The sequence below is a fragment of the Mustela nigripes genome, chromosome 7 (assembly GCF_022355385.1).
Source record: "Mustela nigripes isolate SB6536 chromosome 7, MUSNIG.SB6536, whole genome shotgun sequence".
NCBI lineage: Eukaryota > Metazoa > Chordata > Mammalia > Carnivora > Mustelidae > Mustela > Mustela nigripes.
Genome location: NC_081563.1, coordinates 7,880,675 through 7,906,181, shown reverse-complemented (window position 1 = coordinate 7,906,181; position 25,507 = coordinate 7,880,675). Strand labels below are relative to the sequence as shown.

At 53.5% G+C, this 25,507-nt stretch overlaps 1 protein-coding gene across 1 annotated transcript in view; it reads right to left on the bottom strand.

Moving 5' to 3' along the window:
- Nucleotides 1-1,741: 1,741 nt before the first annotated feature.
- Nucleotides 1,742-25,507, bottom strand: part of GREB1 (growth regulating estrogen receptor binding 1) — a 72,731-nt gene continuing 48,965 nt past the window's right edge. The window contains exons 20-32 of the mRNA XM_059405161.1: nt 25,210-25,311; nt 21,854-22,482; nt 18,962-19,064; nt 16,513-16,671; nt 15,436-15,578; nt 12,179-12,340; nt 10,247-10,451; nt 9,705-9,879; nt 7,522-7,740; nt 6,480-6,615; nt 5,327-5,527; nt 4,716-4,854; nt 1,742-3,558 (exon numbers count right to left, since the gene is read on the bottom strand). Of these exons, the coding sequence (XP_059261144.1) occupies nt 3,395-3,558; nt 4,716-4,854; nt 5,327-5,527; nt 6,480-6,615; nt 7,522-7,740; nt 9,705-9,879; nt 10,247-10,451; nt 12,179-12,340; nt 15,436-15,578; nt 16,513-16,671; nt 18,962-19,064; nt 21,854-22,482; nt 25,210-25,311 (2,537 nt within the window). The 3' untranslated portion in view covers nt 1,742-3,394. The remainder of the gene's footprint in view (nt 3,559-4,715; nt 4,855-5,326; nt 5,528-6,479; nt 6,616-7,521; nt 7,741-9,704; nt 9,880-10,246; nt 10,452-12,178; nt 12,341-15,435; nt 15,579-16,512; nt 16,672-18,961; nt 19,065-21,853; nt 22,483-25,209; nt 25,312-25,507) is intronic.

Sequence of the window (25,507 nt, the reverse complement as noted above, 5' to 3'; positions counted from 1 at the left end):
TAAAATAATAGGCAATCAGTCACCCAGTTAAATGCCTGGCACCTATTAGGTGCTCAAAAATGTTTGCTACTAACTGTTGCTCATTTCATAGCTAACACATTCTCCAGGGGGCCAAGTGACCTGGTAAAGGAATCAAGGCACGAAACCAAGTCTCTGAGTTTCACGTTCCGTGCTCTCTCTGCTGCCACATCTGTTGGGAGAACCCTGACATCCATGTGAACATTGTTCATACAGCCCAGTTTCTCTTCCTTTACTGTGAGAATTCTCAAATTGCTGTAAGTACTCAGGGAAAAAGAGTCACCATCTGTGTATTTATTACTCTTCTCTGGTTTGAGGGTGATTGCTATTTCTGGTCTTGCAAAAGTACAGATTTCCATACCTTCCAATGCTCTGGAATAGTTTTAATTTCATTATGGCATACACCTAAATTTACCATTAGTGTAATTTAGCACATCCACAGTGTAATGCAAACATTGCCTCTGTCTAGTTACAGAATGTTTCCTGGAATTTCTATTCCACAAGAACTCTCTCCTCTTTGGAGGTTAATGACTTTAAATCAAACGTGTTACTGTGTCGGTTGACTCTCATTTCTATTGGTCTTCAACCTGCATTTCTGGAGAGATGTACTAGTCTCCAATCATGGCCATGCAACTATCCCATCATTACCCTATTATTTTCCTGTTCTGGCTTCCTAGATTTCACGGTAGTGCTGGCATATCTACAGAATTTTGTGACCATTATCATCCCTCTGGATTTAACTTTGAAAAGTATCTCTTTGTCCATTAACCTTCTAAAATTTTGAAGCCCAGTCTGTTAGCTCTCTTGACCAGGTCTGAGAGCCTCAATCTGCTGTTAGGTGAATTTAACCCATTTATGTTTATTGTAAGAAGGGATCCATTTCAATGTGATTCTGCCATCTTCTTCCTTTACCACGCTGCTTCTCTCTCCCTTCCCCAGCTTTTTCTTCCCTTACACCACATACACTGGGTTTTTTTGTTTGTTTGTTTTTGGTGCTGCTTTCCCTTTACTGTTTAGATGTTGGACATCCCGAGATTACTATTGTTTTAACATATATTTATATGTTCTTTTTCTGCTAACATGTTAATCACTCCTGCCCCATTAAATCCAGAATTTTAGTTCAATTTCACTCCTTGTCAGTTCCTCCATCACAAGCCACATCACAAGCCACTCCTACCCCCAGCTCTCATGTTGGAAGCACCTAAGACAGAAAAGAGTCCATCAGTGGACACAAGCACTACTGTTTGCTGGAACCCTGTGCCCTCCTCCTCGAGGCTCCACAGTCTGCTCCACACTCTGCCCTAGCAATGGCCACCTGCTTAGCCCAGGCTGGTGGCATCTCTAAGTGTTGCAGAAGAGCTGGAAGGAACTAGATAGCCCAATTGCTCCACACTATCATCACCCTGACAATTGCTCCAGGCCCCCTTTCCAGCTTCCTTAGCCACTATGAAGCACACAGCACAGTGACCCAACTGCCTGCACGCATTTCTCTGCATGGTCTGAGCCATGCTTTGCTTCATTCCTGTTCTGTACACCTAAATTTGTCTGCTTTCCTCTTTCAGGGATTCCTCCACATGTTAATATATGTTTGTTTTTATGGATTTATCATTTCCTTTCCAAAACTGTCTTTTCTGAGATTTTAAGCAGGGAGCCCCTGGAGATCACTGACCATACTATTCCCTCTCAAAATAATGCAATTAATACTCATCAAAGAAACCATAAGTGCACTCTATGTTTTATTTATAAGGCTGGAACAAAGAGGAACGTTTGGGACTTTTTTCAAGTTTAAATTAACTAATAAAATGGGAAGAATAGCACAGAAGCTGCTATTTACAAAAAACAAATATAGCTAAAGAAGGTAAGTTTTTATTCCAAGACAGGAATAATGGCATATACAAAGTGATCATTTTATAAACATTGAACAAATCTTTTATACTCATGGGCTCTTTTTTCTTGGGGGGGAAAAGGGATTAACTCTTTGGCATCATCTTTTAAAATAATTTCTTCTTGGACTGTTATCCGTCAGAGTGCTTGTAAGAGTCTGACATGGATGTGTTGGAATGCATTCTGATGGCTCTTCTCTGAGTATCTTTAAATTCTTCCTTGAGTTAGAGACACTCCGAAAGCACCGTGGTGCCAGGGCAAGACAGACTCTGGTCCGGGATGCAGAAGTCTACTTGCCCATCCCTCTGCTCCCCTCCTGAACTGTGATCTCAGAGAGGTGTAGACTCTCTGTATGTGAACCTTCTCGTCTTCCAAGTGGAGGATAATTGTCCCCATGTGGGCTGCTGGAAGGACTAAGCAGGACCCGAACTAGAAAAGCACATGGTCCAACGCCTGGCCTGTGGGTGGTGCTCTCACACACTGGCTTGATACACATCCCATCAGACAGATGGACCGGGAGCATCATGGAACATTCCTGCTGTCTTCTCTGCTCTGTCCCCTTCCACTCTGATCGGGGCCAAGCACTCATAAGGGAAAACAAGCTATTTAAGGAACCAAAAACTCAGCTTCAATAAATTAGTCAAAAGTTTAGTTCTTACAAACTCTTTTCTATGCCACTTTGGTTGTGTTTGTTGTTTCAAAGCAAGCGATTTGGTCCTCTTTCCTTTGTAAGGCAAAGTCTGTCTCTTCAGGTCAACCTCAGCAACCCTAATTTTCTTTCTGAAATGCTTTTTTGTTGTAAAGAAAGCGTCTTTTCACTTTTGCCCTTTCTAAGAGGTAGGGTACTGACCTTCTACTATATTATTTTAATAGAATCTTATGTGCTCTGACGTCAAACCACTTGCTTTACTTTATCAGCGTCGATGCCTTTGGGCTAGCTTCTAGAAGAGCAAACTTGTAGGCAATGACATAATTTTTGGGAAATGATGTTAGTTTCTTCCTGTGTCCTGCCGTTGTACTTAAAATGTCCTTCTGGAATATTGCTTTGTAGTAGGTGATAAGGAAACCCACATAGCCCAAATCCTGCCCTTCGCCCAGGATACTGGCACCTCTACGAGAAAATCCAAGAGCGATCCTTTAGCACTAAGAGAAAAGTCAAGTCTGTCCGTGGAAGCACGTGGGTGACATGACAGCAGGCAACAATTCATTCATCATGAAACAGGTTTCAACAGAGCCCAGGGCCACGTGGCCTGGCCCGGAACCCGCGAGGCAGGGGTGTGCCCTCCGGCCTGCCGCCAACTCCTCCTCATTGCTCTCACTAAGACTCCGTGCGCCTCCGGGCCCGGGGTCCCCCACATACAGCACGAGGGGGCGGCACACCAATCTTGGGGCCGCTCCTGGTCCAGCCCCCAGGGATCTCGGATTTCCTTTAGCCTCGAGCGCATGAGGTTCTGAAGGCTCCGGCCTTGCAGAAAACCCGCCTCTGTCACCCTCAAATGTGCCGCCCTGTCAGGAAGAAGAGCGGCCGGTCTTCCTGGGCGTTGGCCGTCTGGAACTCATCCCGCAGCCGGAACTGCCATTCGTCCTCCAGCTCGAGGCGGACCACCGTCTGCCGCAGCGAGTTCCGGTCCTGACAGATGACGCACAGGGTGGCACCTGCATGCACGGGCGAGGGCAGAGGCATTGAGGAAAACAGGTGAGTTTCTCCAAAGGCGAGCGACTGCCTGCATTTACTTGCAGTAAGGCAACGGGATGCTACTTGGGAGGGAAGGACCAGACGTCCAGGGGGCCTCCTGCGACTTTCGGAATGCTGCATTATCTTAGCAGCACGCACAGCGCAACGGTGAGTCGGGAGATCTGGCAGGTGAGACAACAGGGAGGCCAGAAGAAAGGTCCAGAAAGAAGTGGGGGAACAAAGGGAGCAGAACCGGAAGCAGACACACGGTGGGTCTAGTTGCAAACCAAGTGTTCCCAGCTCCAGCTCTGTGTGAACTGCCCCGTGCTAGGCCACCTCCCGGCGGGGCCCTACCTTCTCATCCCGCGCAAGCTGCCTGCACCCAGGCCCGGCGCAGCAGCCCCTCCCCGCCCAGCCTGGGGGATTCTCCGTCCTCTCCACTCCTCGCCTCGTCAGCCCATCACCCGGGGTTGCTGTTGGTCCGCCTCCCTCCTACCCACGTGTCCTGTCCTCCCGTCACACAAAATGTTTCCCAAAGGCAGACGGTGTTAGAAACCTCTTACTATTGCCAAGCCTTATAGAGTGCTGGTGCTCAGGAAACACCTGCTCCAGAAGGTCAAAGTGAAGGCACCCAATGTTACATGAAGATCGGTGAGGGAGCCCAGCTGGCTAGAAGCCCGTTTTTTTATGCCCTCCAGGATGAATGTCTGTCACTCTCAGCCACTCTAGCACAACAACAGCTACAGAAGGAGGAAGGTCAGAGTGAAGGGCAAAGAGTAGGCAGCACCCCCAAGACGAGGAGGAAGAGCTCAGGCACCAGGAGGAGGGAACGGAGGGACCCAGGTGCTGATGTTAAGAACTTGGGCTGAAAAGGAACACGAAGTCGAAATTATCCCTTTGCCTAAGAGAAAGGGGATGTGTCTTGACTCTCCAGACAGGTACTAGGAAGCGAGAGCCGCCCTGGGATTGCATCAGCCTCCTTGGACTTTCCGGGATAACTGGGGCAGTCCTGTTTCCTCTCTGAACCTCAGTGTACCCCCTGGCCAATAAGGAAAGGGCCAGAAGTCACCTCCTCGGATGCACTGGGTGAGGAAAGGCATTCAAATCGAGATCCAGAGTAAAATGTATGAGCAGGTACCTTTCAGAAAATGAAACTTTTTCAAGAAGCTGGCTCCCACGAAAGAATCACAGAGGTATAGCAGGAGCCCACTAAACGCGAAGTCAGAGCAGCTGATGTTCCGAGAGTGGGGCCTAGAGCTCACATAGCACACAGAAATCTGAAAAAGAAGAAATCCAAGAGAAACCATCATTTTCCCCGAAATCCTCAACCACATGATGCTAGGCTAGGGCTTTCCATCTAGCAAATACTAACAACTAGATCAAGCTCAAGGCTGGGGCCGGGTGGGACAGGGTGTTGCGGGGGAGGCGGGGGCAGTGCGGATAAGGATGATATTTAGTGCCATTTCCAAATCTAAATCCTAAAAATCAATTCCAGGAAGTTTGTCCTGATTCATCTACTCATTAATTCATCTGAGAGTCAGAAGTGATTTGGCCTCCGAGTCGGCTTTCATCCCTAACTTACGGCATCGGGCCAGAGCGTTCAAGCTCTCTCACCTGCACAGAGAGGCAAACACCTGAGGCAAAGGGGCCGAGTAGCCACTAAAAGTGCTAGTCCGGGACGGCGGCGCATCTGTTTAGGAATTCTGCTCGCTGGCTCGAGGGCTCAGCGGGGCCCCCTCTGAAAGTCACCTGAGATCCCAGGTTAAGGTAGCAGTCGACCGAGAGCACGGGGTGGCTGTGGTTCTTCAGGGAGAGCGGGAAGAAGCGGTGACTGTGGTGCTGTAGAAACTTCTCCAGCAGGAGCTGCGCGGGGGCCGCGAGGAACGTGTGTTTGCTGTCCGGGGCGCAGATGTACTGGGCGGGCACGATGGCCACGGGGTTGTCGGACACCTGCGTGGGGAGGCGAGGTGTCAGCCACTCCCAGCCATTACCCCCAGCCAGGCTTCTGCGGGGAGTGGCCCCGGCCCAAAAGACTCTGTCACATGGTAGGGCTGGCAGTGAAGAACCCAACCTTCAACCATAAAATTCTCTGTTCAGAAAAACTGGGGTTTTTCCCAAGTGAGATGTGTGAAATTAATGAATGAGATCGGGAAGAAGTGTGACATTGAGCATTCCATCAGACAACTGGCTGTCTGGTCTAGAAAAATCAAGAGAACCCGTGGGCCTTAGGGACTCTCCCCCACAAATCCAAGAATGTGAATCTCCGGGAAGGGTCAGCCTCTCCTGCCCCCAGATCCTGTCCACCTCGCACCCACCCCCACGGCCCTTCCCGCTGACCCCTAACCTTCCTCTCCCACCGCCTCTTACTCCAGAGCCAACGCGATTCCCAAGCCGTAGCCAGAGATACTGTTGACCTAAATAAAGCTTATAGGTTCCTCCAGAGGACACCCAACAGCAGCTTCTCATTACTCCGAGGGAGAGTCTGGAATGTTCCCATGGCTGTTAAGGTTCCGCTGCTCCCTCCAGCCCATCTCTGCCTCTTTCCCTGCCTGGTACACTTCTTCCATACTCACCTCCTCCCTCCCACCTGCTCGGCTCCTCTACCCAGATCCTTCCCCAAACCTGGATATGAAGACGTTTCTCGACCCCCAGGTCTCCGCTTTAATGTCACTTTCTCAGGGACACTCATGCAGACTCCCACTTCCGCCCTTCGCACGGTTAGGTCTCTGTGACACGCATCACTCTAGTGGTGCTTGTCGCAAGGACACTTGGCTACCGAAGGCCCATCTGCCCGGGGTTGCAAGGCTGTACACTCCCGGGCCGCCCCGCAGACCCGGCTCCGCCCAGCTCCCAGTCTGCAGCCCACACAGCCCCCGGCAGCGGACTTGGCGGGCGCACTCACCTTGGACGTGATGTGGAAGGACCTGTGCCCGCCCACCGCGATCTGCTTCTTCATCACGCTAAAGCGGTTGAATCGGCAGAGCAGGAGGCCGGCGCTGTGCACGCGCAGGTTGAAGTCCACATCATCGCACATGAACCTGCACGGAAGCAGAGGATAGAACATAGGACTGGAGGCGGCCCCGCCCCACCCCCCAGCACGCCCCCACCAGCCATGTGGAGGGGGCGCCCCTGCTTTGGAGGCAGGGTAGGCTCCTTCCCACCTTACAGAGGCATGTGAATAAGGCAAAACAAACAAGGAGGGCAGGCCCAGCTGTAGGGTGTCTGTACCAGGCAGGCAGAGCACACCCGAGGTGAACACCACAGAAACACTCCCATGGGCGAACCCATCTACAGGTGCTGCGTGAGGGACCCCACAAACACCTTTTTATCTACTGATCAGAGTGAAAACTGCCCAGAATAAAAACAGGAGCCGCTTTCTACAGCAGGGAAAACAAGGTTCAGAGATGGAAGCCTGCGCCTCAATGCAAAGACATTAAGTGGCAGAACCCAGATTCCCAGCCGGGCAGCCTGGTTTCCAGATCGAGGCTCCTAGGAGGGCCATCTTGGCCGTGTGCCCACTGCCCGGCCTCCACAGAGGCCCGGTAACCACTGGCCAGTGGGTTATTCTTGAGTTGTGAGCACTTCTGTGGCTAGACCAGGAGAGAGTATCACGTGGAAGTTACTTTTTAGCTTTAAAGCAATGTGTTGCAAGGAGACCAAAAGCCAGAGAAACAATGTGGCGCATACATCAGTCACTAAGTAATGCGGCGCATACATCAATCACTAAGTAATGTGGTGCATACAGCAGTCACTAAGTAAAACAGCACACAGGCGGGGGAAGCCAGCGGAATAATCTCATGCGAATCTCCCCTCCACGAAATCATATGATGTAAATTCTTTTTTAAAACCTGAGGACTGAAAGCAGGGTCGGAGCAATGCTACGGGCAGAGGGGGGCCCTGGGCCCGTGGGCGGTGCTGACTGCCCCTCCGCCGGCAGGACTCACCGATTCTGGTTGTACTGCACGTTCTGGGTCAGGTCCACGTTCAGGACGATGAAGTCGTGCACGTGGCAGCGGGAGAAGGGCTCGCGCACCTCGCCGCGCCCGGTCTTGCTGGACCACTTCCGCATGCCAATCAGGGCGTAGTGGGTGATGTTGGGGGACGCCTCGATGTGCTGCATCACATGCTTCAAAGACACATTTCGTTCTGACCAGGAAAATTCCCTGCTCGAAAGAGGAAGATTGACGTCCCTGGGCGGAGGCGCAACAGCAGGGGCCGCCTTCCAACGGGAGCTCACGTGCCGGCAGGTAGGGTGGCCGTGGGTGGAACCCGCCACGACCCTCCCTGAGTGCCAGGCACCACGCTGGGCATGTCACTTGTCCTCACGGCCCTCTCATGCCACGGACACGTCACCCCCGTTTTACCAAGGAGGGAAAAAAGGCTCCGAGTAACTTGCCCGATGTGACTCAACAGGGCTTGGATTCAAACAGTGCTGTGGGTCTCCAAAGCCCTTCTTCCCGTCCGGTGCTAAAACACTTTGGCATTTCTGGTTTGCAGAGCTGAAGTTAAAGTGGCAGGGAAAGCAGGAAGCTTCCGGCCGTGAATTCCAGTGAGGGGATGGGAAGGAGGAAGATGGCATATAAGCCCCAGCCCCCAGCCCGGCTGCCCGCACCTGCTGTCTGTGAAGACGACAGGGACACCTGATGACCAAGGAGGGGGCTGAAAGCAGGGACTCCGGAGCGAGCAGCTGAGCGCAGGCCCGCAGCTCAACTCTGCTGGACCCCAGCTTCCTCCCCACTCCACGGGGCTTCAGTAAACCCCCAGGACCCTGGCCAGTCCCAGCAACCCAGGATGTTAACTGCTGCTTCAGAATGGACTTCAGGAAGGTAGAATAAGAGCCAGCTCTCTCCCAGTCTCAGCTCTTGGCCACGCTCTACCCTTTGGAAGAGCGTCTGGGCGAATACGGCAAGCAAAGCGGAATCACTGCTCCCATAAGTCACGGGCAGCTCTATCGTTCAGAAAATGTTTTTCTGGACAAACACTGATCAACGGTCATTATTTCTCCAGGATATCACTCACATAAAAGAAGTAAATGAACATCATATCTCTTTAAAAAAAACAAAGAAAGGGCACCTGTGTGGCTCAGTTGGTTAAGGGTCTGTCTGCCTTCAGTTCAGGTCACGATCTCAGGGTCCTGGGATCGAGCCTCACATCTGGCTCCCAGCTCAGCGGGAAGCCTGCTTCTCCCTCTCCCTGCCCACCCCCAGCTCACGCATGCATGTGCTCTCTCTCTTTCAAATAAATAAAATCTTTTTTAAAATTTTAAATTAAAAACAACCCAAAAATAACCAGGCAACCCTAACCCGAAACACTCCTGAGGCAAATCACAAAAGGAACGATTTCCCCAGTGACGCTGGGCGTCTGTGTCCAGCGAGCCTCTTCCACCTGGTGCTGCTCTCACAGCCACCTGCAGGCCACTCGGCGTCTAAGTGACCCTCACGACGGACCTCCAGCACAGGTCTTAGTGTTCCTTCAAAAGAAGAAGAAACGAGGACCCAGAAAGATTTCCGTTGTTACCCTAATGTGGCACAGCAAATGAAAACACACCTGGGCGATAGGAGTTAGGCTGGGGGCGGGGGGCCGGCGCTGGAAGACCACAGGAGGGAAATTCTGGGGCACTCGTGAGGCTCCATTTCTTCACACAGGAGTTGGTTAAGCGGAAGTTCAGTGTGTGAAGACTTCCGGATATGTTTCATGCTGCCTTTTTTTGTGGATGCTTCATTTTTTTCCCAAGATTTATTTGTTAGTTTGAGAGAGAGAGTGTGTGTACAAGCCTGAACGGGAGGAAGGAGCGAGGGAGAGGGAGAGAAGCCCTCACGACCCTGAGATCATGACCTGAGCTGAAATCAAAGAGCTGGAGGCTTAACTGACAGAGCCCCCCAGATGCCCCCATAGACATTCTGTACTAAACTATACATATTGTGATTTTCTGTATGGATTAGACATCAGTACAATTTTAACAAATTTAAAACTCAAAATAAAGCTGGGCTTGGAACAGGAGGCTGTCCTGTGCAGGGCCCTGTCCACCACACGCCAAGCCTTCTAAGATGAGGTGTCCCCTGTGGTCCTCAGACGGCGGCTGAGAATCCCCGGCTGAAAGGGGACAGGGTCGGAGCAGGTGGCTCACCTGCTTCTCTCCCCGCCGCAGTCGACGTCCACCACGTTCCACATCACGCAGGAGTCGTCGGAGATCACGATGAAAGGCCAGATGTCCTGCGGCTTGATCCCCAGCTCCTCCTGCCGGTTCCGCTCGAGCTCCAGGTTGTGGTAGGACAGCTCCTTGATCAGGAAATGGGCGGCACCTGAAAGGGCCCAAACCACTCCCACTCTCGGGTCTCTGCTCCGTGGACACCCGCCTGGGGGCAAAGCCCCTGTCAGAATTAGAGCAGCTCATCAAGGCCCACCCTGCGCGACCAGCCAGCTCCCGGTGGTCGGGTCCTCACCTCCATCACCAACCCGCACACACACGGGTCAGCTTATCCTTGCTAATCACGGAGAATGTGAACTAAATCAATAACCAAGCATCAAAGAAGAATATTCCAGCAGATGAACACAGCTTTAAAAATCAAAAAGCTTGATGAAAAATGTTAAGCACGTTCATCTCTAGAATATTCTTCCAAGTCCCCAGTCTCAGAAATTTTAGCGAGTAGGGCAAGGTAAACAACCTACCGACTCCGGCGCTGTTGAAGATACTCGGGAGTACCAGCATGATGTGGTTGGGCCAGTATTTCTTGTAAATGGCCATTTCATACTCCTTGACAACCAGCACGTGCAAATGGCTGGCACCATCCATGGCGTGGAACAGGTTGAAGAGTCCATGTTCGTGACGGCCGGTGGTTGGCGTGAATGTCGGACTTTTTATATATTCGTGACTCTGGAAAACGTAGGAATGACGAGGGGAAGTGTTTGTAAAAATGGTCACAGTCACTCCCCTCCCCCTGAAAGGTCACCCCGCAGCACCTTCCATCAGAAGATGGAGCCCACCCCACACTCACGCAATCCAGCTTAGCCCTGGGACCTTGTTTTTACCCACAAAACAGTGAAAATGATGGTTATGCCAGTTCCGAGGCTGGCCTCCAGAGGACGGACACATGCTCCCTCTCTCAGAACCCTCTCAGGGATGAGCCAGGGCTGCTGGCTGGAGGAGGACACACCACAGGGAGCAGAGCGGGGACGGGCCTCCCACGGCGACCACCCTTAATGCGCCAGCCCCCAGCCCACCCGGTGGCTAAGCGCAGACATGAGTGAGTGCATCCAAGCCAGCGTCCCCACACACCAGGACCAAGCCCCAGCTGCTGGCCCAGAAAATCCGAAGCGAAGTCAGTGCTTGTTTGGAAATGGTCTTCTTACACAACCCCAACTAGCATCTCCCGATGACCCAAATGCATGACCCTGCCCAATTAGCATCAGCTGTGTGCCGAGTCCATGCTATTCTGGATGTCTGCAAGTCCTTCAATGCCTTATCCATACAGCCTAGCTCCTGATCCACTTGGGGTGTGAATCTTTCACATAAATAGCTATGTTTTCTTCCACTTTGGCTGAGCTAGGTCTTGTACTTCTTCTGAGGTTCTCAGAGGACCTGCTTGCTGTACGGCTGTGCTGTAGCTGGCGCCCAGAAGTTCTGGTGGGCTCTGGCTGGAGAAGTGAGCCGGGTAACAGAGAAATCCTCCTCCGGGGCAAGAGCCTACCCCAGCCCGCGGGGTACGAGACACCCCATAATAAAGGTCCCACTGGTTCTTCACTAATGTTTTTAATGCTCGGTGAAAGCCTGTCGGGCCTGAAAGGCTGTTCAACCCTATCATCCCGGCCCCGTCACCCGGAGAAGGAAAAGCAGCGTTCCACAGCAGGCTGACGCCGGCTGGGGCTGGCGGGAGGGCAGCAAGCTGACCCTGCGGGGTCGCGCTCATCCGACAGAGCAGGTGTCCCTGGGAGCAGCGCCCCTAAGGAGGCCGGTCACAGAGACAGTGAATCAGGAAGAACAGCCTCTTGAAAAGAGAGAAAATGCATGTTTTATGGGTGATGTGATGCCCCATCTGGGATTTGCTTCCGAATACCAGAGGAAGGCAGAGGAGAAGGACAGACAGATCGAGGCTGGCTGTGAGACACCAGTCACTGTGTCCAGGTAACAGGCCCCGGGGGCAGGGGGCCAGTCGCTGCATGATTCTACCGCCTCGGACAGTTTCAACTGTTCTGTTTAACGGCAGTAGAGGCAAGATAGGGAAGGGACAAACATCTAGGGAGCACCTGTCCTCGTCCAGGCTCCGCGCAGGTGACTTCCCTCAGTCGTCCCAAACCAAGCTCACGGGAAGCTCCTGCAGGACTTACTACGGCCCAGGTTCATGGGTGAGGGAACAGGGGCTCAGCAATATTCAGAGCCGGGTTCCAATGACACAACACGAGAGCGGCAGAGCGAGGTTCAAAGTGCAGTCGGAGTGACCCAAAGCCCCAGCGCCCCCGGCCTCCTCCAAGTTCAGCCACCGTGCCCATCCCCCCCTGCCCTGACTCATGAAGCGGCCATGGTCTCCAGGTCGCCAGCGCAATGGTCACTTGCAGCCACGAGGATGCCCATCCCCCCGCTCCGCCCCGCCCGGGAGCCAGTACCTTGTCGGTGACGAGCGGCAGCCTCATGCTCTCCAGCTGGCCCCCAGGCTGGCTGAAGACGAAGTGGTGCTCCTTGGACTTGGGGATGATGAAGTGCAGCCGGACCTCCGCCCCCAGCGCGGAGTAGGAGAAGGCGAAGGCGTGCAGCGTGGACTCATAGAGCTGAGGTGTGGCGGGAAAGGACAGAGCCTGTCAGCAGAGCCCGCCGCCACCGCTTGGAAGAACCCAGGCCCGTCCCGGGCATGACAACGCAAAGCTTGGTACCACCTGCCCCGCAGCTCGAGAAACCCGCCCGCAGACCGGCTCCGGTACGAAGTGTGGACCCCCAGGTCTTGCTCCTGGGCCGACACACGCGAGCGCACCCCCACTCGGCCGGATGCCTCCCCATCTTTAATTCGGATCATGCTTCACCCAGCGACACCCTTCTAGGCACCGACGCCTTCTGGACCCTGGATTTGACCCCGAGGTGCGCTAGGTTACCCCCAAAGGCTTTCACACCACACCTCACTTTTTAACTCTAATGAATGCATTTTTCCATCATAGGCATGACGCGTAACAACATAGTAATAAACCGTGTCACTAAGTGCTTATGCTTACACACTTCTGTCACACTCACTGTGTCTGCGCCCCCTTCCATCCCTTCGGTGCCGTCAGGGGCAATCCTATGAGGTGGTACCGTCCCCGTCCCCGTGTGGACATGGGGACTGACACTCAGAGGTCCTGGGCTTGCTCCCGTTCCCAGGCCTAGCCTCACGCCCCCTCACCCCTCATCTGCCTGCACCGCCCCCTGGTGTGACTCCTGCCCAGGCCACGGTGCTACATGGCTCTACCCAAGCCTCATTCCCTGACCCCTCTCGGCCTCCAGCGGACAGCCCCTCCCCAGACTGGCAGCTGGCATGTGCCCCGCACTCCTCTGAGAATCCCCAGGGCCCAGAGACGGCGGGCCAGGCAGGACACAGCGGCCTTACACGCCTACCGTGGCTCCACTAGAACCGCAGAGCCCTGTGGGAGCAGAGATGAGACAGAAATAGATTTTGACGTGGGGGATGCAGCTGAGGAAGGTTTATGAAAAAGAGCAGGGAGGTTTGAGAGAGAGGGAAAGAGCGGGGGGAACTGAGGCTGGAGAGGCCAGGAGGGAGCAGTCCCTCAGCAATTCTCACGTGGCCTGGTTCTAAGTCCGCTGTGACTGCAGCCCCCAGACCCGAGCACCCTTGGACACAGGGGCACAGTCCAGCTGGAGCCCAGGGTCTCCGGACCTCAGTTCTGTTAATTCTCTGCAGACACTAACTGATGTGACCATGACTAAAACCCGTGAGTCTCCTCCGGTTCTTTAAATTTCAAAATTAAGGGAACATTTCCACTTGTATTTTCTCTGCTTTGAAAGAAAAATTTCATCTCCAAGGAGGAAATGTTAGGACAGCTTATCTGGAGCAAATAGAATTACTATTTTTAATTCTTTAAAAAACTGCTCATCTGCATTCTCCAATTTTGTCTCCAGTAAAATTGAATAGTTTAAAAAAAAAATCAGTCTTGATGCTACTTCAGGGATAGCTGAAGGCTGGGCAGACTTGGGAGAATTAAAGCCACTGTCTGCTGTTTCCCTCTGCAAAAGGGACAGAGCTGGCAAGCCCATGCTCAGGCTGCTGCAGAACCTTCTGGAAGCAGTCAAGGGCCTGAGCTATCCTGCACACCCCTGTGGGCCTCGCAGGTGTCCTGGCTCCCACCACCTCCAGCTGCCCCAGCTACTCCTTCCTCCCCTTTCCCTTACCGAGGTCTGAAACGAAACACTACATCTAAAATCCTGCCTGCCCCTTCTTCAGGACCAGGCTCACAGGCCCTCCGTGAACTCACCCACGGATGCTAACAGACTATGCAAAATGCAGCGCTGCCCACATCAGGCCGCCCCTTGTAGATCTCCCTGGAGGGGTCCCAGGTCCACCCTCCGTGCAGCACCTGATGCCTTTCCTTAAAATGTTTTACTTCATTTTAACTTAGTTAACATATAGAATGTAGTATTCGTCTTGGGGGTAGAATTTAGTCATTTACCCGTTGCGCACAACACCCAGTGCTCATGACGTCACGTGACCGCCTTCATGCCCATCCCCCAGCTACCCCAGCCCCCCACCCACCCTCCGTTTGTTCCCTGGAGTTAAGAGTCTCTTATGGTTTGCCTCCCTCTCCGTTTTTATCTTATTTTTCTTTCCCTTCTCCTGCTGTGCTCCTCTGTTGTTTTCTTAAATTCCACAGATGAGTGAGATCATATGGTATTTGTCCTGACGGAACCTGATGCCTTCTGTGGCAGGCTCTCTGCCCACCCCCTTCCCAGGGTCCTCTCCTGGGACCACCCTCCCCTTGCACTTTAACGTCCAGTGATGCCTGACTAAAATCACTTCTAATTCCCCCAAAGACCTCATGTCTCCCCTCCCCTGCAGGCGGGTTCCCTTTCCTCCTGTCTGCCTAGGCCCTTACCGATTCGTCAAAACTCTCTCCTCTGTCCCCCACCCAAGACGGTACCTTCATTTACAAAATGGAGATAATGTTGTTGCCTTGCAAGATTTTAGGGAGAATGAAGTAAGAAACCAGACAGGAGCGTTTCCTCTCCAGCGTGTGTTGAGTGGATAACAGGGGTAGCTTAAACACGGACACATCCAGGTGACCAGCCAGGGCCCCGCATCGGCAGCCTTACCCATTTACCCCAGTGTCTAAAGTAAGCGTCACTCTCTATTACGTAAAAAGGTTAGAGGAAGTACCGACATATCAGAAGTGCCCAGCACGTTGCCTGGCACGCAGTAGGTGCTCGGTAAGTGCAAATGGCTCTCCTTCTCTGCATAATTTCTCTGCTTCCCCTTACTGCCTTTCCTGCCAGCTTTTCACTGTTCTCTGTTCACTGTTCTCTCCATGGGCATCTCTCCCATCCCTAGACTGTGTGTTTTGACTATGGGGACAGAGTTTATTCATCTCTGTGGCTGGTCCATCAGCACTCAGTCTGCTGCCCTGAACTCACTTTGGAAGTTGATAGAACGTAAAGAAAATGCGGACATGCACAGTCACTAGCAAATGTGTAACCCCGGGAGAGGCGCTTCTGTGGCGTCAGCAGTCACTGCGCAGATCACTGCAGGGAACTGGAGATACACGTGGACCAAGAGGCAGAGGCTTCCAGAACCCTCCACATCCCGCTCTGGAATGACAACTGAAACTCGGCGGAACAGAGAACCGACGGTGTGTGCCCAAGGGAGCCAGGCGGGAGCACAGCCCACCTGGCAGCGGGGGTGGAAGCCCAGGTACTGGTGGCACTGCTCGCAGTGGTGGTACGTGTTGTACGCCGCGTACTTGGACAGCCTCATCCGCGCCGTCTGCCGCCGCGTGTGCAGCTCCTCGGGCTTCCGGGACACGCCCCCGTCTGCAGGAAACACCGGTCAGGGTCACCGAGCGGCCGCGGGCACAGCCGTTGCGCCCTCCGCTGCCCGCTCAGAATGCAGCGGACCGAGACTCCGTGCTGGGATCTGGGGGGACCGCGTCTGTCTGGGCCCGGGATGACTCGGCGGGAGGAGTCAACAAACCGTGGTCGCCGCGGGTCTTACTAATGGACCTACGGCTGTAAACACAGATTCAAGGATTCGCTCCCGGGCAACGCAAACGGACTGCCAGCTTCAGATGCAGATGCCACACTGCTGATGAACGGCTTCTGGTTTGCCGAACGACTTGGCGAGATGGAGATTTTAACCCCAAACCTGAGCTAGAGACTGGTCTATGGGAAGGACTGGTCGGTGAAAATGCTTCAGAGAGACAGAAGAGAGAATTCCTGGTGTGACACGGAGGCGGGTGAGTCTCCTCCTTCCCTTTCCACTCATCCAACTCTCCCAGTCTGTGCTAAAAACCATACTGGCCCACTAATATCCAATGTCTGCTGATGGTGACCCTAAAACCCTATGGGGTCCTAATACCGTGACAGTCGGTGGTCCCTGAAGGAGGAGGGGGAACAAGACACAGAGGCTAGAGAGGGAGGTATGTGCATTTCATTAGGACAACCCCCATTCATACATTAGCATCTGTGTCTTGTGTCCCCTGTAAACCAGAATCTCGAGGATGTCCTGACCATGACACACCCCCAGGAGCGCACCCATCGCTGTCTGCACATGCGGAGCCACCAGCCCACCTTCACGGGAAGAGCCCTTCCTTGTCCACTGAGGCAGTGACCTCGCTTCTCTCCCAGATGCTGCTGGTTAATTCCCACCCCCAGACAACTGAGCTCATCGCCAACACAGTTCAGCTCTTTCAGAGGCTCTCACTACATACTCCAGAAGAACATGGCGCGGGAGTTTTGTAAGGCTGACCTTCACTTTTTATGCTCCGGAGGTGGGAACAAATCAGACTGGCGTCTTCATACTTCGGGTCATGAATAATGTAGTCAAAAGGCAACTTCTTGAACAGCTCCAGGTCTGGCCAGGGGTCACTGAGCTGGAGGTAATGCCAATCTGATTCCTCTCGGAGATCTGTAAGATTGGTAGAAACACAGACAAGTGACTAACTAGGAAGTGAGGATGACTGATTTTTGAATGTGTGTAAGGATGATGCTTGCGGTAGAGCTGTCCTTGAGTCTCTGGGTTCCTGGGGGACGCTACTGTATCTCAAAGGCTCCTGGAACACCGCATTTTCAGGATTGCTGTAAGGAAGCAAGAAGTGCCTTTGGGTCTACCTTTTATCTGTGGTCTGTGCCATGTTTCCTGCATTTCTGGCTCCCATGCTGACTTCAGCCCCTCCCAATATACCTACTGCTCCTTTTGCACTTCCCCCCAGCACCATTCCCCACCCCCATATGTAGCACACTGGTTCCCACCGCCAATGGAACCTAACATAGCACCTGTTCTTGTCTTCTGTCTAAATGCTACAGAGCTAATATGGCCAACTCCTACCACTGTAGCTCCTCAGCATTCAAGGCCACTGGTTTCTCCTTTCTGAATGCCAACACCATTCATGGCCCAAATTCTATCTTATATTTTACATCATAACTGGGGTAATCTGTGATGCTCACTCAATGCTTCTTGGCTAAAAAAGAAAAAAAAATCTAGATGGTCCAACACAAATTATGTAATATATTGATTTTTATATCCATGCTATGTACACAGGGGCAGAGTGCATGTCCACAAGAGAAGAAACAAAGAAGACGAGAGGCATGTTTCCTGCATGTGGAACAGACGCTCACTGCTTTATATGTAACTTAATCTTCACAAACCCCTTAAACAGCAATTATCCATGCTTCCCCAAAGAGAAAAACCAAGGCAATAAGAGAGTTTCTGAAGAAATGGGCTTTGAAGTTTAACAAATTGGGTTCAAATCCTGTCCTTATCATGGGGACAGCCAAGAAAGTGAGGACACAGACACTCAACAGGTCTGCTGATTTTCATCTGAAATTCAGTTCTAAACTGTGAGGGGGGATGTGTGAAAGCTCAGAGCTTGGATGAAGAGCTTCCCTCCTCTTTCCTTCAAAGGAAAGACTAAGGGATGGATGAGCTTCCTTGGTTCCAAATTTTCTCCAAGTCAAAACTCAAACACAGTCAGGAGCATCTAAAGAAGTGTGTTTGGGAATGGTGGGATTTTATGCTCTTTTAAGGCTGAATGATATTCCATTACTTGTATATACCACACTTTTCTTTATCCATCCATCTGCTGATAGACATTTACCCATCGACGGACAACATACGGTGGCTCTTGTGTTTTGCCTGTGGTGAATAACACTGCAGGGAGCATGGCAACTAGGAACATGTCCATTAGCTTCGTCGTAGTGGTGATTTCACAATGCATATGTGTATCGAATCATCATTTGTACACTTCAATGTATACAATAAAAATAAATAAAAAGAAGTGTGACTCAGGGTGCCTGGGTGGCTCAGTTGGTTAAGCGACTGCCTTCGGCTCAGGTCATGATCCCAGGGTCCTGGGATTGAGTCCCGCATCGGGCTCCCTGCTCCATGGGGACTCTGCGTCTCCCTCCTTCTCTCCCCTCATGCTCTCTCTCATTCTCTCTCTTGCAAATAAATAAATAAAATCTTAAAAAAAAAAAAAAAAAAAGAAGTGCTCTTTTGACGTCAGGGCAACATACTGGTCCCCCTTTCTTTGCCTACAGAGAGGACGTCTCACGCAAATTTTAATTCCCAAGGCATCAGATCCATTTACCAGACCAAGTGGATGAGCTATTGGAGGAACGAGTGAGGAGGTGAGGTAGGGAGCAGAAGACAGCCATCTTACCTTCCTCTGGGCAAATTCTGTTCCCTGAGTAAGGAGAAATGATATACTTCCATTCTGTCCTAAGATACAGACCTTTGCGCTCAGCTGCCTGAGTGGGACCCTCCCCGAAGGACAGCCCTGCCTTCTAGGGTCAGCCGCCTAATCCGGCTCAGCTCCAGCTCTGCCATCTCCCAGCTGGGCGCCTGAGCGAGTTACTTACCAGCAAATAAGTAGTTATTCTCATTGGGATGTGCCGGAAGTTAAATGTAGCAATTTATGGAAAGGATCCAGCACAGGGCTGGACACGAGGAAGATACGCAGCAGACAGCGGTTATTTTTAGTGTGGTGATTTTATCTCCACAAAGGCGTCCCAGGTGCCGCTCTGATATTGAGCAAAATGACGGCAAACAAGGGAGAGAGAAAAGCAGCCCTCAAGGCCCCTGGGATGAGTGGGATCGCGGATCTGAGAATTCCATCTAGAGGGTAGAGGACACACGGTCACCCGAGAAACAGACTGAAGAGGATTCCAAGCCCAAGGGTCACCCACGCAAAACTCACGGATGTTGATCTCTTCTTCATCATAAACATCCACTTCCGTCAGCCGAATGAGCATTCTGGACAAAATGCTGAGGAACTGCAGGTAGGCACCTGTCTTCCCAATCTGTGAAGACATTAAAACTGGAGCTGGTGCTCAGTACGCCCCGTCCACAAGCAGGCACTGGCTGGAGCACCGGACACACTTTGTGTCACCTGTCCCCGTCAAAGACCCCACCTCGTTAAAGCGGGAGCCGGGGGTGTGCAAAGCCATCTGAGGGGACATGGGTCCTAAAGAAGGACAGCAGGCCACAGAGAGACTCCCGTAGCAGCAGACCTGCCCGCTTATAAATCATGGCAGCGCGCTTCTGCTTCTAACCGGCCACACTTTCTAAGCTGTTTGAAATAGGACTTGAATCGGATATTGAAGAAAGGTTGCTTTGAAAGATGAACTGCCGATACAAAGCATAATAATGTCACAAAAAGATCTTCGGTTGGGGAGCCAGTGAAGCGTCCAACTCTTGATTTCGGTTCAGGTCATGATCTCAGGGTCGTGAGATCGAGCTGTGAGATTGGGCTCCGCGCTGGGTGTGGAACCTACTTGAGATTTGCTCTCTCCCTCTCCTGCTGCCCCTACCCCATGCACTTGTACACGCTCTCAAAAAAAAAAAAAAAAAATCTTGCATAATTAGATTGCTATTTGTGTTAATTGATAGGTCTCTAATAAAAGAAAAAACTCTGTTGTGTTAAGACTTTAAAGTCTGGCATCTCATTTTTCTTCTCCTAAGGCCAGGAAAAGGAAATGAGTTTTCTCCTCCTGGTCTTCCTTCTTCTATCACAGAGTCCCTCACGCCATCTGCCCCACACCAGGCTAGGACACCAGGAGACCTCGTTCACTTTGGTCGCAGGTGGTTAAACAGGCGCCTGTGGGCTAACCTCCTACCCTGTTGCTCTGGGAATGCGCTTTCAAAGTTCTCAGCTCAGTGCCTGGCTCACAGTCCGTAGTCAACACATGTAGATGAACAGAAATAACTAACTTTAGGAAAAAATATAAAATACCACCAGGCGAACCTTCAGAGAAAAGTATTTGCCATACAAGTAACAGACAAAGGATTAACATCTGTAACCTGTAAAGAGTTCCTGCAAAGCAACAGGAAAAGGTCAAATGCCTACAGGAAAAATAAACAAGAGAAACACATTGGAAAAATCACTGTGAAAGTCATAGCAGTGATCCATAAATATATAAAAATATATTCAACCTTAACAAGACTATAATATACTATTTTTCACCTATCAAATGGGTGAAATTTTTTAAGATACCATCCAATAACATGACAGCAGGAAGAAACCAGGATCCCCTTTTTTCAAATTTACAGAAAGTTCATATATGCTCACCCATTAAAAAATTCAAGAAATACAGAGTGACGATGAAGAAGAAAGTTTACAAATTCCACTCCCTCCTCAGTGGCAATTCTGCCGGAGGTTTTTGGTATTTTCACACAGAGATGTATACATACACACCGATGCTTACTTTCCTAATTGATATTACACCGTGTATGTATTACCCTGTAACTTGATTTTTTTCAATTTTGATTTCAACTTTTTAGTTTAAATCTTAGAGAAATTTTCATGTCAGCATCAAGAGATCGATCTCCAACTTTCAATGGCCGAACTTCAAGATACAGTTGTACCTGAAGTTCTTCAACCAACCTTGACCAATGGAACTTTGGCTGTTCCCAGTTTGTTTTACTATTGTAAATAATTTTAAAATGAGCAATCTTTTTTCCTTTTTTTTTTTAAGATTTTATTTATCTATTTGACAGGCAGAGATCACAAGCAGGCAGAGAGGCAGGCAGAGAGAGAGGGGGGAAGCAGGCTCCCCGCTGAGCAGAGAGCCCGATGCGGGGCTCGATCCCAGAACCCTGAGATCATGACCTAAGCTGAAGGCAGAGGCTTAATTGAGCCACCCAGGTGCCCCTAAAATGAGCATTCTTATACACATTTTTGCGGGTTTGTATTTCTTGGACCAGACTATAAAGAACAGGCTGAGTCTGGAGGCACCACATCCCGGCGCGGGACAGGACGGTGCCGACAGGGGTGAAGAGAGCAGTAACTGACCCCATGTGCCCCCCACAGTCAGGCGGTCCTCCAGATGCCTTGGGGTTACTCTCTCGTTCAATGCTCCCGTCTCCGACTCAGGTGCCGCGCTTATCCTCATTCTCAGAGAGGACACTGGGGCACGAAGAAGGCTGGCTCCTGCCCAGGGTGCCAGGTATTGTCTGAGCCAGAATCCGAGCCCACTCCGGAGCCCAGCTCCCACCTCTGCACTGTCCTGACAAAGCACCTTCCAGGACCGGACACGGTCATCTTCACACACTCCCAGCACGTGGCAGAGGCTGCCATTCTGACAACGGCGACAGTCTTTCGTTGTTAGGAAAACACAGTGAGGTGAGAGGCTGGGACCGGGACGGGCCTCCTGCCTCCCAGTAACGTACCAAAACCTTCCAGTGCAGAACCCTGGGCAGGGGTGCGGGCGGGGTGGGGGGTTTCTAACTGGCACAGACTGGCCGTGGGAAGGAGAAGCACCCCCCGAGAAGCTCTCCGCCCCCACATCATGCAGGCAGGAACATGAGGCCCGAGCCTGGACGTCAGCCAGCCGTGGGCGGCAGCAGGTCCCGACCTCCGACCCCCCCCCCCCCCCCCCCCCCCCCCCGCCCCCCCCGGCCGCGCCGGGGCGGCGCCCGCCGGGGGGCGGGCCCGGCCCCCCCCCCCCCCCCCCCCCCCCCCGCCCACTGCAGGGTCTGCCATGGGAACGGCAGGATGTGACCAAGGGGATGTTGTCAGCCCCAAACCTGCCCCGCAGGCATGAACACGAGGACCCCCACGCAGCCCAGGGCCCCGCGGGGCAGCACCCACCTGAGGGGGCCCGCTGAGCAGCAGCCTGCGCGGGTGGAAGCCGTCCACGCGGCCCTCGGCGCGGTTGCCGTAGTCCATGTGGCTGGGCCGTGGCACCGTCCACTGCCGGTAGTAGAGGGACTGCTCCGTGGACGTCATCGTCTTGCTGAGCAGGGGGCGGAAGGAGCTGGCCCACATGACCGAGTGGGAGGGCAGGAGCGAGGCAGCCTTGGGCAGGCCGCTGCTGTCGGTGGCTGTGACCATGTCGTACACCAGCTTGGGCAGGAAGACGACGGGGGGCTGCCGGCAGGCCTTGGTCATGGAGCACTGGGAGGCCTGCGGGAGGAGCGTGCCGGCCGCGGGGGCCACAGACGAGGGCGAGGAGCCCGAGGAGGACAGCCGGGAGGACGACGGGGTGACCGACACCTGGACGCTCTTCTGGCCGGCTCTCGGGCCAGGGTCCGGCTGGGAGGCCAGCCCAGGGCTGTGCCTGCTGATGACCGACGGCGGCCCCCGACTCGCTTGGGGCCTCTGTCTCTCCCCGGGGGCCCTGGCCTCCTCCGAGGGGCCGCAGGGCTGTGGCGATCTGGCCCGCTCCCCCTGCGAGGGTGCCCCGGGCGGAGCCGAGGACTCGCCACACAGCGCCGAGCCTGGGGAGGGACACGCCTGTCAGTCACGCCCCAGGAAGGACCCTCGCCGAAGCACCCACCACTTCTGTTCCTGCGACACAAACTACCCGTTCCTCACAACCACCGGGAACTTTCACGAACAAAATCCCCCTCTGGGTCAACAGAAACTCTCTTGTCTTCTGACAGAGCCATGGCTCGCTGAAGAGAGAGCCAGTGTCACCCCACACCCACCCCAGCACCCGGCGCACGGCCTCAAAAGCCGCCCCGTTGCAACCCCTGACCCAATCTGCTCCACAAGCCCCTGCCTCGCGGGCTCGAGCCCCCCCCACACCCTGTGCAGTGCTCCCGGGAGCACCCCTCCCTGCTGTCCCTCCTGCGGCTCGTCTTGCCTCCGCACCAGCACAGCCACAGCTTCGAGCTCAAACTGCCGGTGAGACTCGCAGGACTCAGCAGCTTCAACCAAACGCTAGAATTCCCCAACTTTCCGAAGGATCGGGAGAGGAGGGGCAGCAGGCACAGCAGCCCCCCACAAAGGGCCCTCCTGCTGCCCCTCCCCCAGTGCACCCCGCTGAGACCTGGCTGAGCGGGGGCCCCCACCGGGCAGCACCCGGCTGTCTTCATGCCACCCCAGCCTCACACCCCAGGCCTCGCGTACCGGCTCGCGCCAGCCCTGCAGACCACAGGCCCCGCAGAAAGCAGGGCAGAGAGGATGCTGCACCGCAGCCTTCACTTTGTCCTTCCCCGGGAGACAGACCCAGGGAGGCCGACAGCCCCACACCACCCTCCGCAGAAAGGCCTTCCCGCCCCCCTGCCCCTGGCTCAGCCCGTACCCCACACACCACGCTGCTCAGGCAACCTCCCCTGTGGATCCGAGCTCCCCAGCAGGGGTCCCGCCACTCCCCAAAGGCCTGCGCGGCCAGCCTGCCCTTCTAGATGCTTCCGGAACCACGGGAGGAGGAAATACGGCACTGGCCGGCCCCCTCCGCTGAAGGCTCCAGCTGACACCTCGCCCTCGGGCAAGGCACCTGAAACAGTGACAGCAGAAGAGCAGATATGGGGAGGCTGTGAGGGACCCGGACCTGTGTCCTGGCCCAGGGCAAGGGGACAGATGGGCCTGAAGGACATCAAAGAGGCACAAGATCCCAAAAGCAGACCAAGGGAACCCCGGTGCCTTCATCCGCTTCTCTAGGTCGTGAGCGCCGGCCTGGCGAGACCCTGAGGACCGATGCCCACACAGATGTTTCTTTCTGTCAACCCCAGACCTCCACTGGTCTGTCCCCAGTTGAATTCAGGGGAACTGCCAGTCTATAAAGATGAGACCCAGGGACACCCAGGTCCCCACCCCAACTCATGTGGCTCTGGCCAAATCTCAATTCCCTGGGCCTCCGTCCCCTCATCTCTGAAATCTACAGTAGCCAATGCCATGAGAAATACCTCGTCAGAGACCCCTAAAGATCTCAGGCCCTTCTGAAGAGTCCCGGCTAAGAAAGTCACCTCAATGACCAGGGTACCTCCCCTGCCAGGTAAGTATGAAAGTCACCTCACTAACAGAAGAACTCCAGATGGAGAGAGCCTGGCTCGTAGCCTGGGCATTCTACTCCTGGAGACACTGCACAGAGCAGTGTGTCCCCACAACCTTCTAAAAAGCAATCCCATCAGGACTGGGGAAGAACAAAGCCCCATTCCCGGCTATCGGAATAGCAGAGTCACCCACCCAGCCATTCGCCAGCTCCACCCGGGGCCCTGGGTGCCCTACACTGTTTGGGGCAGAGGACACCAGAGGCTACAGCACTTGGCTTTCTGACTGACCCGAAACCCCTTGGTGCGCTCTGACCCCACAGCTGCGCCCTGACCCCAGCCAGGCACCCGTCCGCCCGTCAGCACAGAGCTGCAGCCCACGTGACCGCGTCCTGGGCCCCGACCCCACACGCGCCTCCACCGCCGAAGCCCCCTCCCTCCTGACTATCTTCTCCTCCGAGACACACAGGCCAGCTGCTCCTGAAACCTGCAGGGGCCAAACCCGACCCCTAAATCTGCCCCCAACTGAGGCAAAAATACCTCTTCACCCACACGCCTGTCCCACTTCACGCGCGTGAGTGTGCGCATAGACCACAAGGAGGCCTCTGCGGCACATCACACACTGGCGAGGGACCATGGGCTCCCCGAAAGCGGGCTGTACCTCACCCGTCTTTCCACCCGGACTCAGATACAGAGTGGGTTCTCGGTAACGGTCACAACAGGAAGACAGGCGATACCGTCTCATGTGGCCAGTCCTGACTGCTCCCGGACGCCGAGCCTCCCTTAGGCAGAGACTGGGCATTTTCCCCACAGTTCCCTGCAGTCTGGGTCCAGGGCTCAGGGTACACCTGCTGCCTTCTGTTGCTTTTCCCCCAGGGAAATCTGGGTGCACTTCTCTCTGCCTTCAGACTCGACAAGAACACCTCACCCCAGCCCCCCTCCTCCCTCGGGGCAACTCATTCCCTAAACCAACAACTGCCTGGGAAGCAGCAAGGGGACACCGCCCAGCACAGGCCACTGAGGGGGACAGAGCCCACGATCTTCTCCCAGGAACTCGGAGTTCCTGCCCAAACTCCTTACGTCCCAGACCCGAATCCAGAAACACAATCACTCCCGAAGAAACTCTGGTTTTCAAAGATCCCCTTCTCTTCCCAGTTCTAGGGGAAAATAAAGATCTCTTCTCATTCTCTAATGTCCAAAAGAAACATGCAGAAGTGCACTGTGTCCCACCTGGAGACTTACTGGACGCTTTAGAGGACAGAGACGAAGACACGGAATCGTGGGAGCGGGACCTCTCCCTCTTCACGGGGCTCCTCTTCTCCGAGGTGGAGCCTGTTTCAAGACACACGTGCTGAACATGACTCGTGATCATCATCTCATGTGTTCGCCCAGCACTTGAGTTTGCAGAGTGTGTTCACACCTAGCATCCACCCGTGCATCCAACCATCCATTCATGAATCCATCCATCCATCCATGGGTCCAACCATCCATTCATGAATCCATCCATCCATCCATGGGTCCAACCATC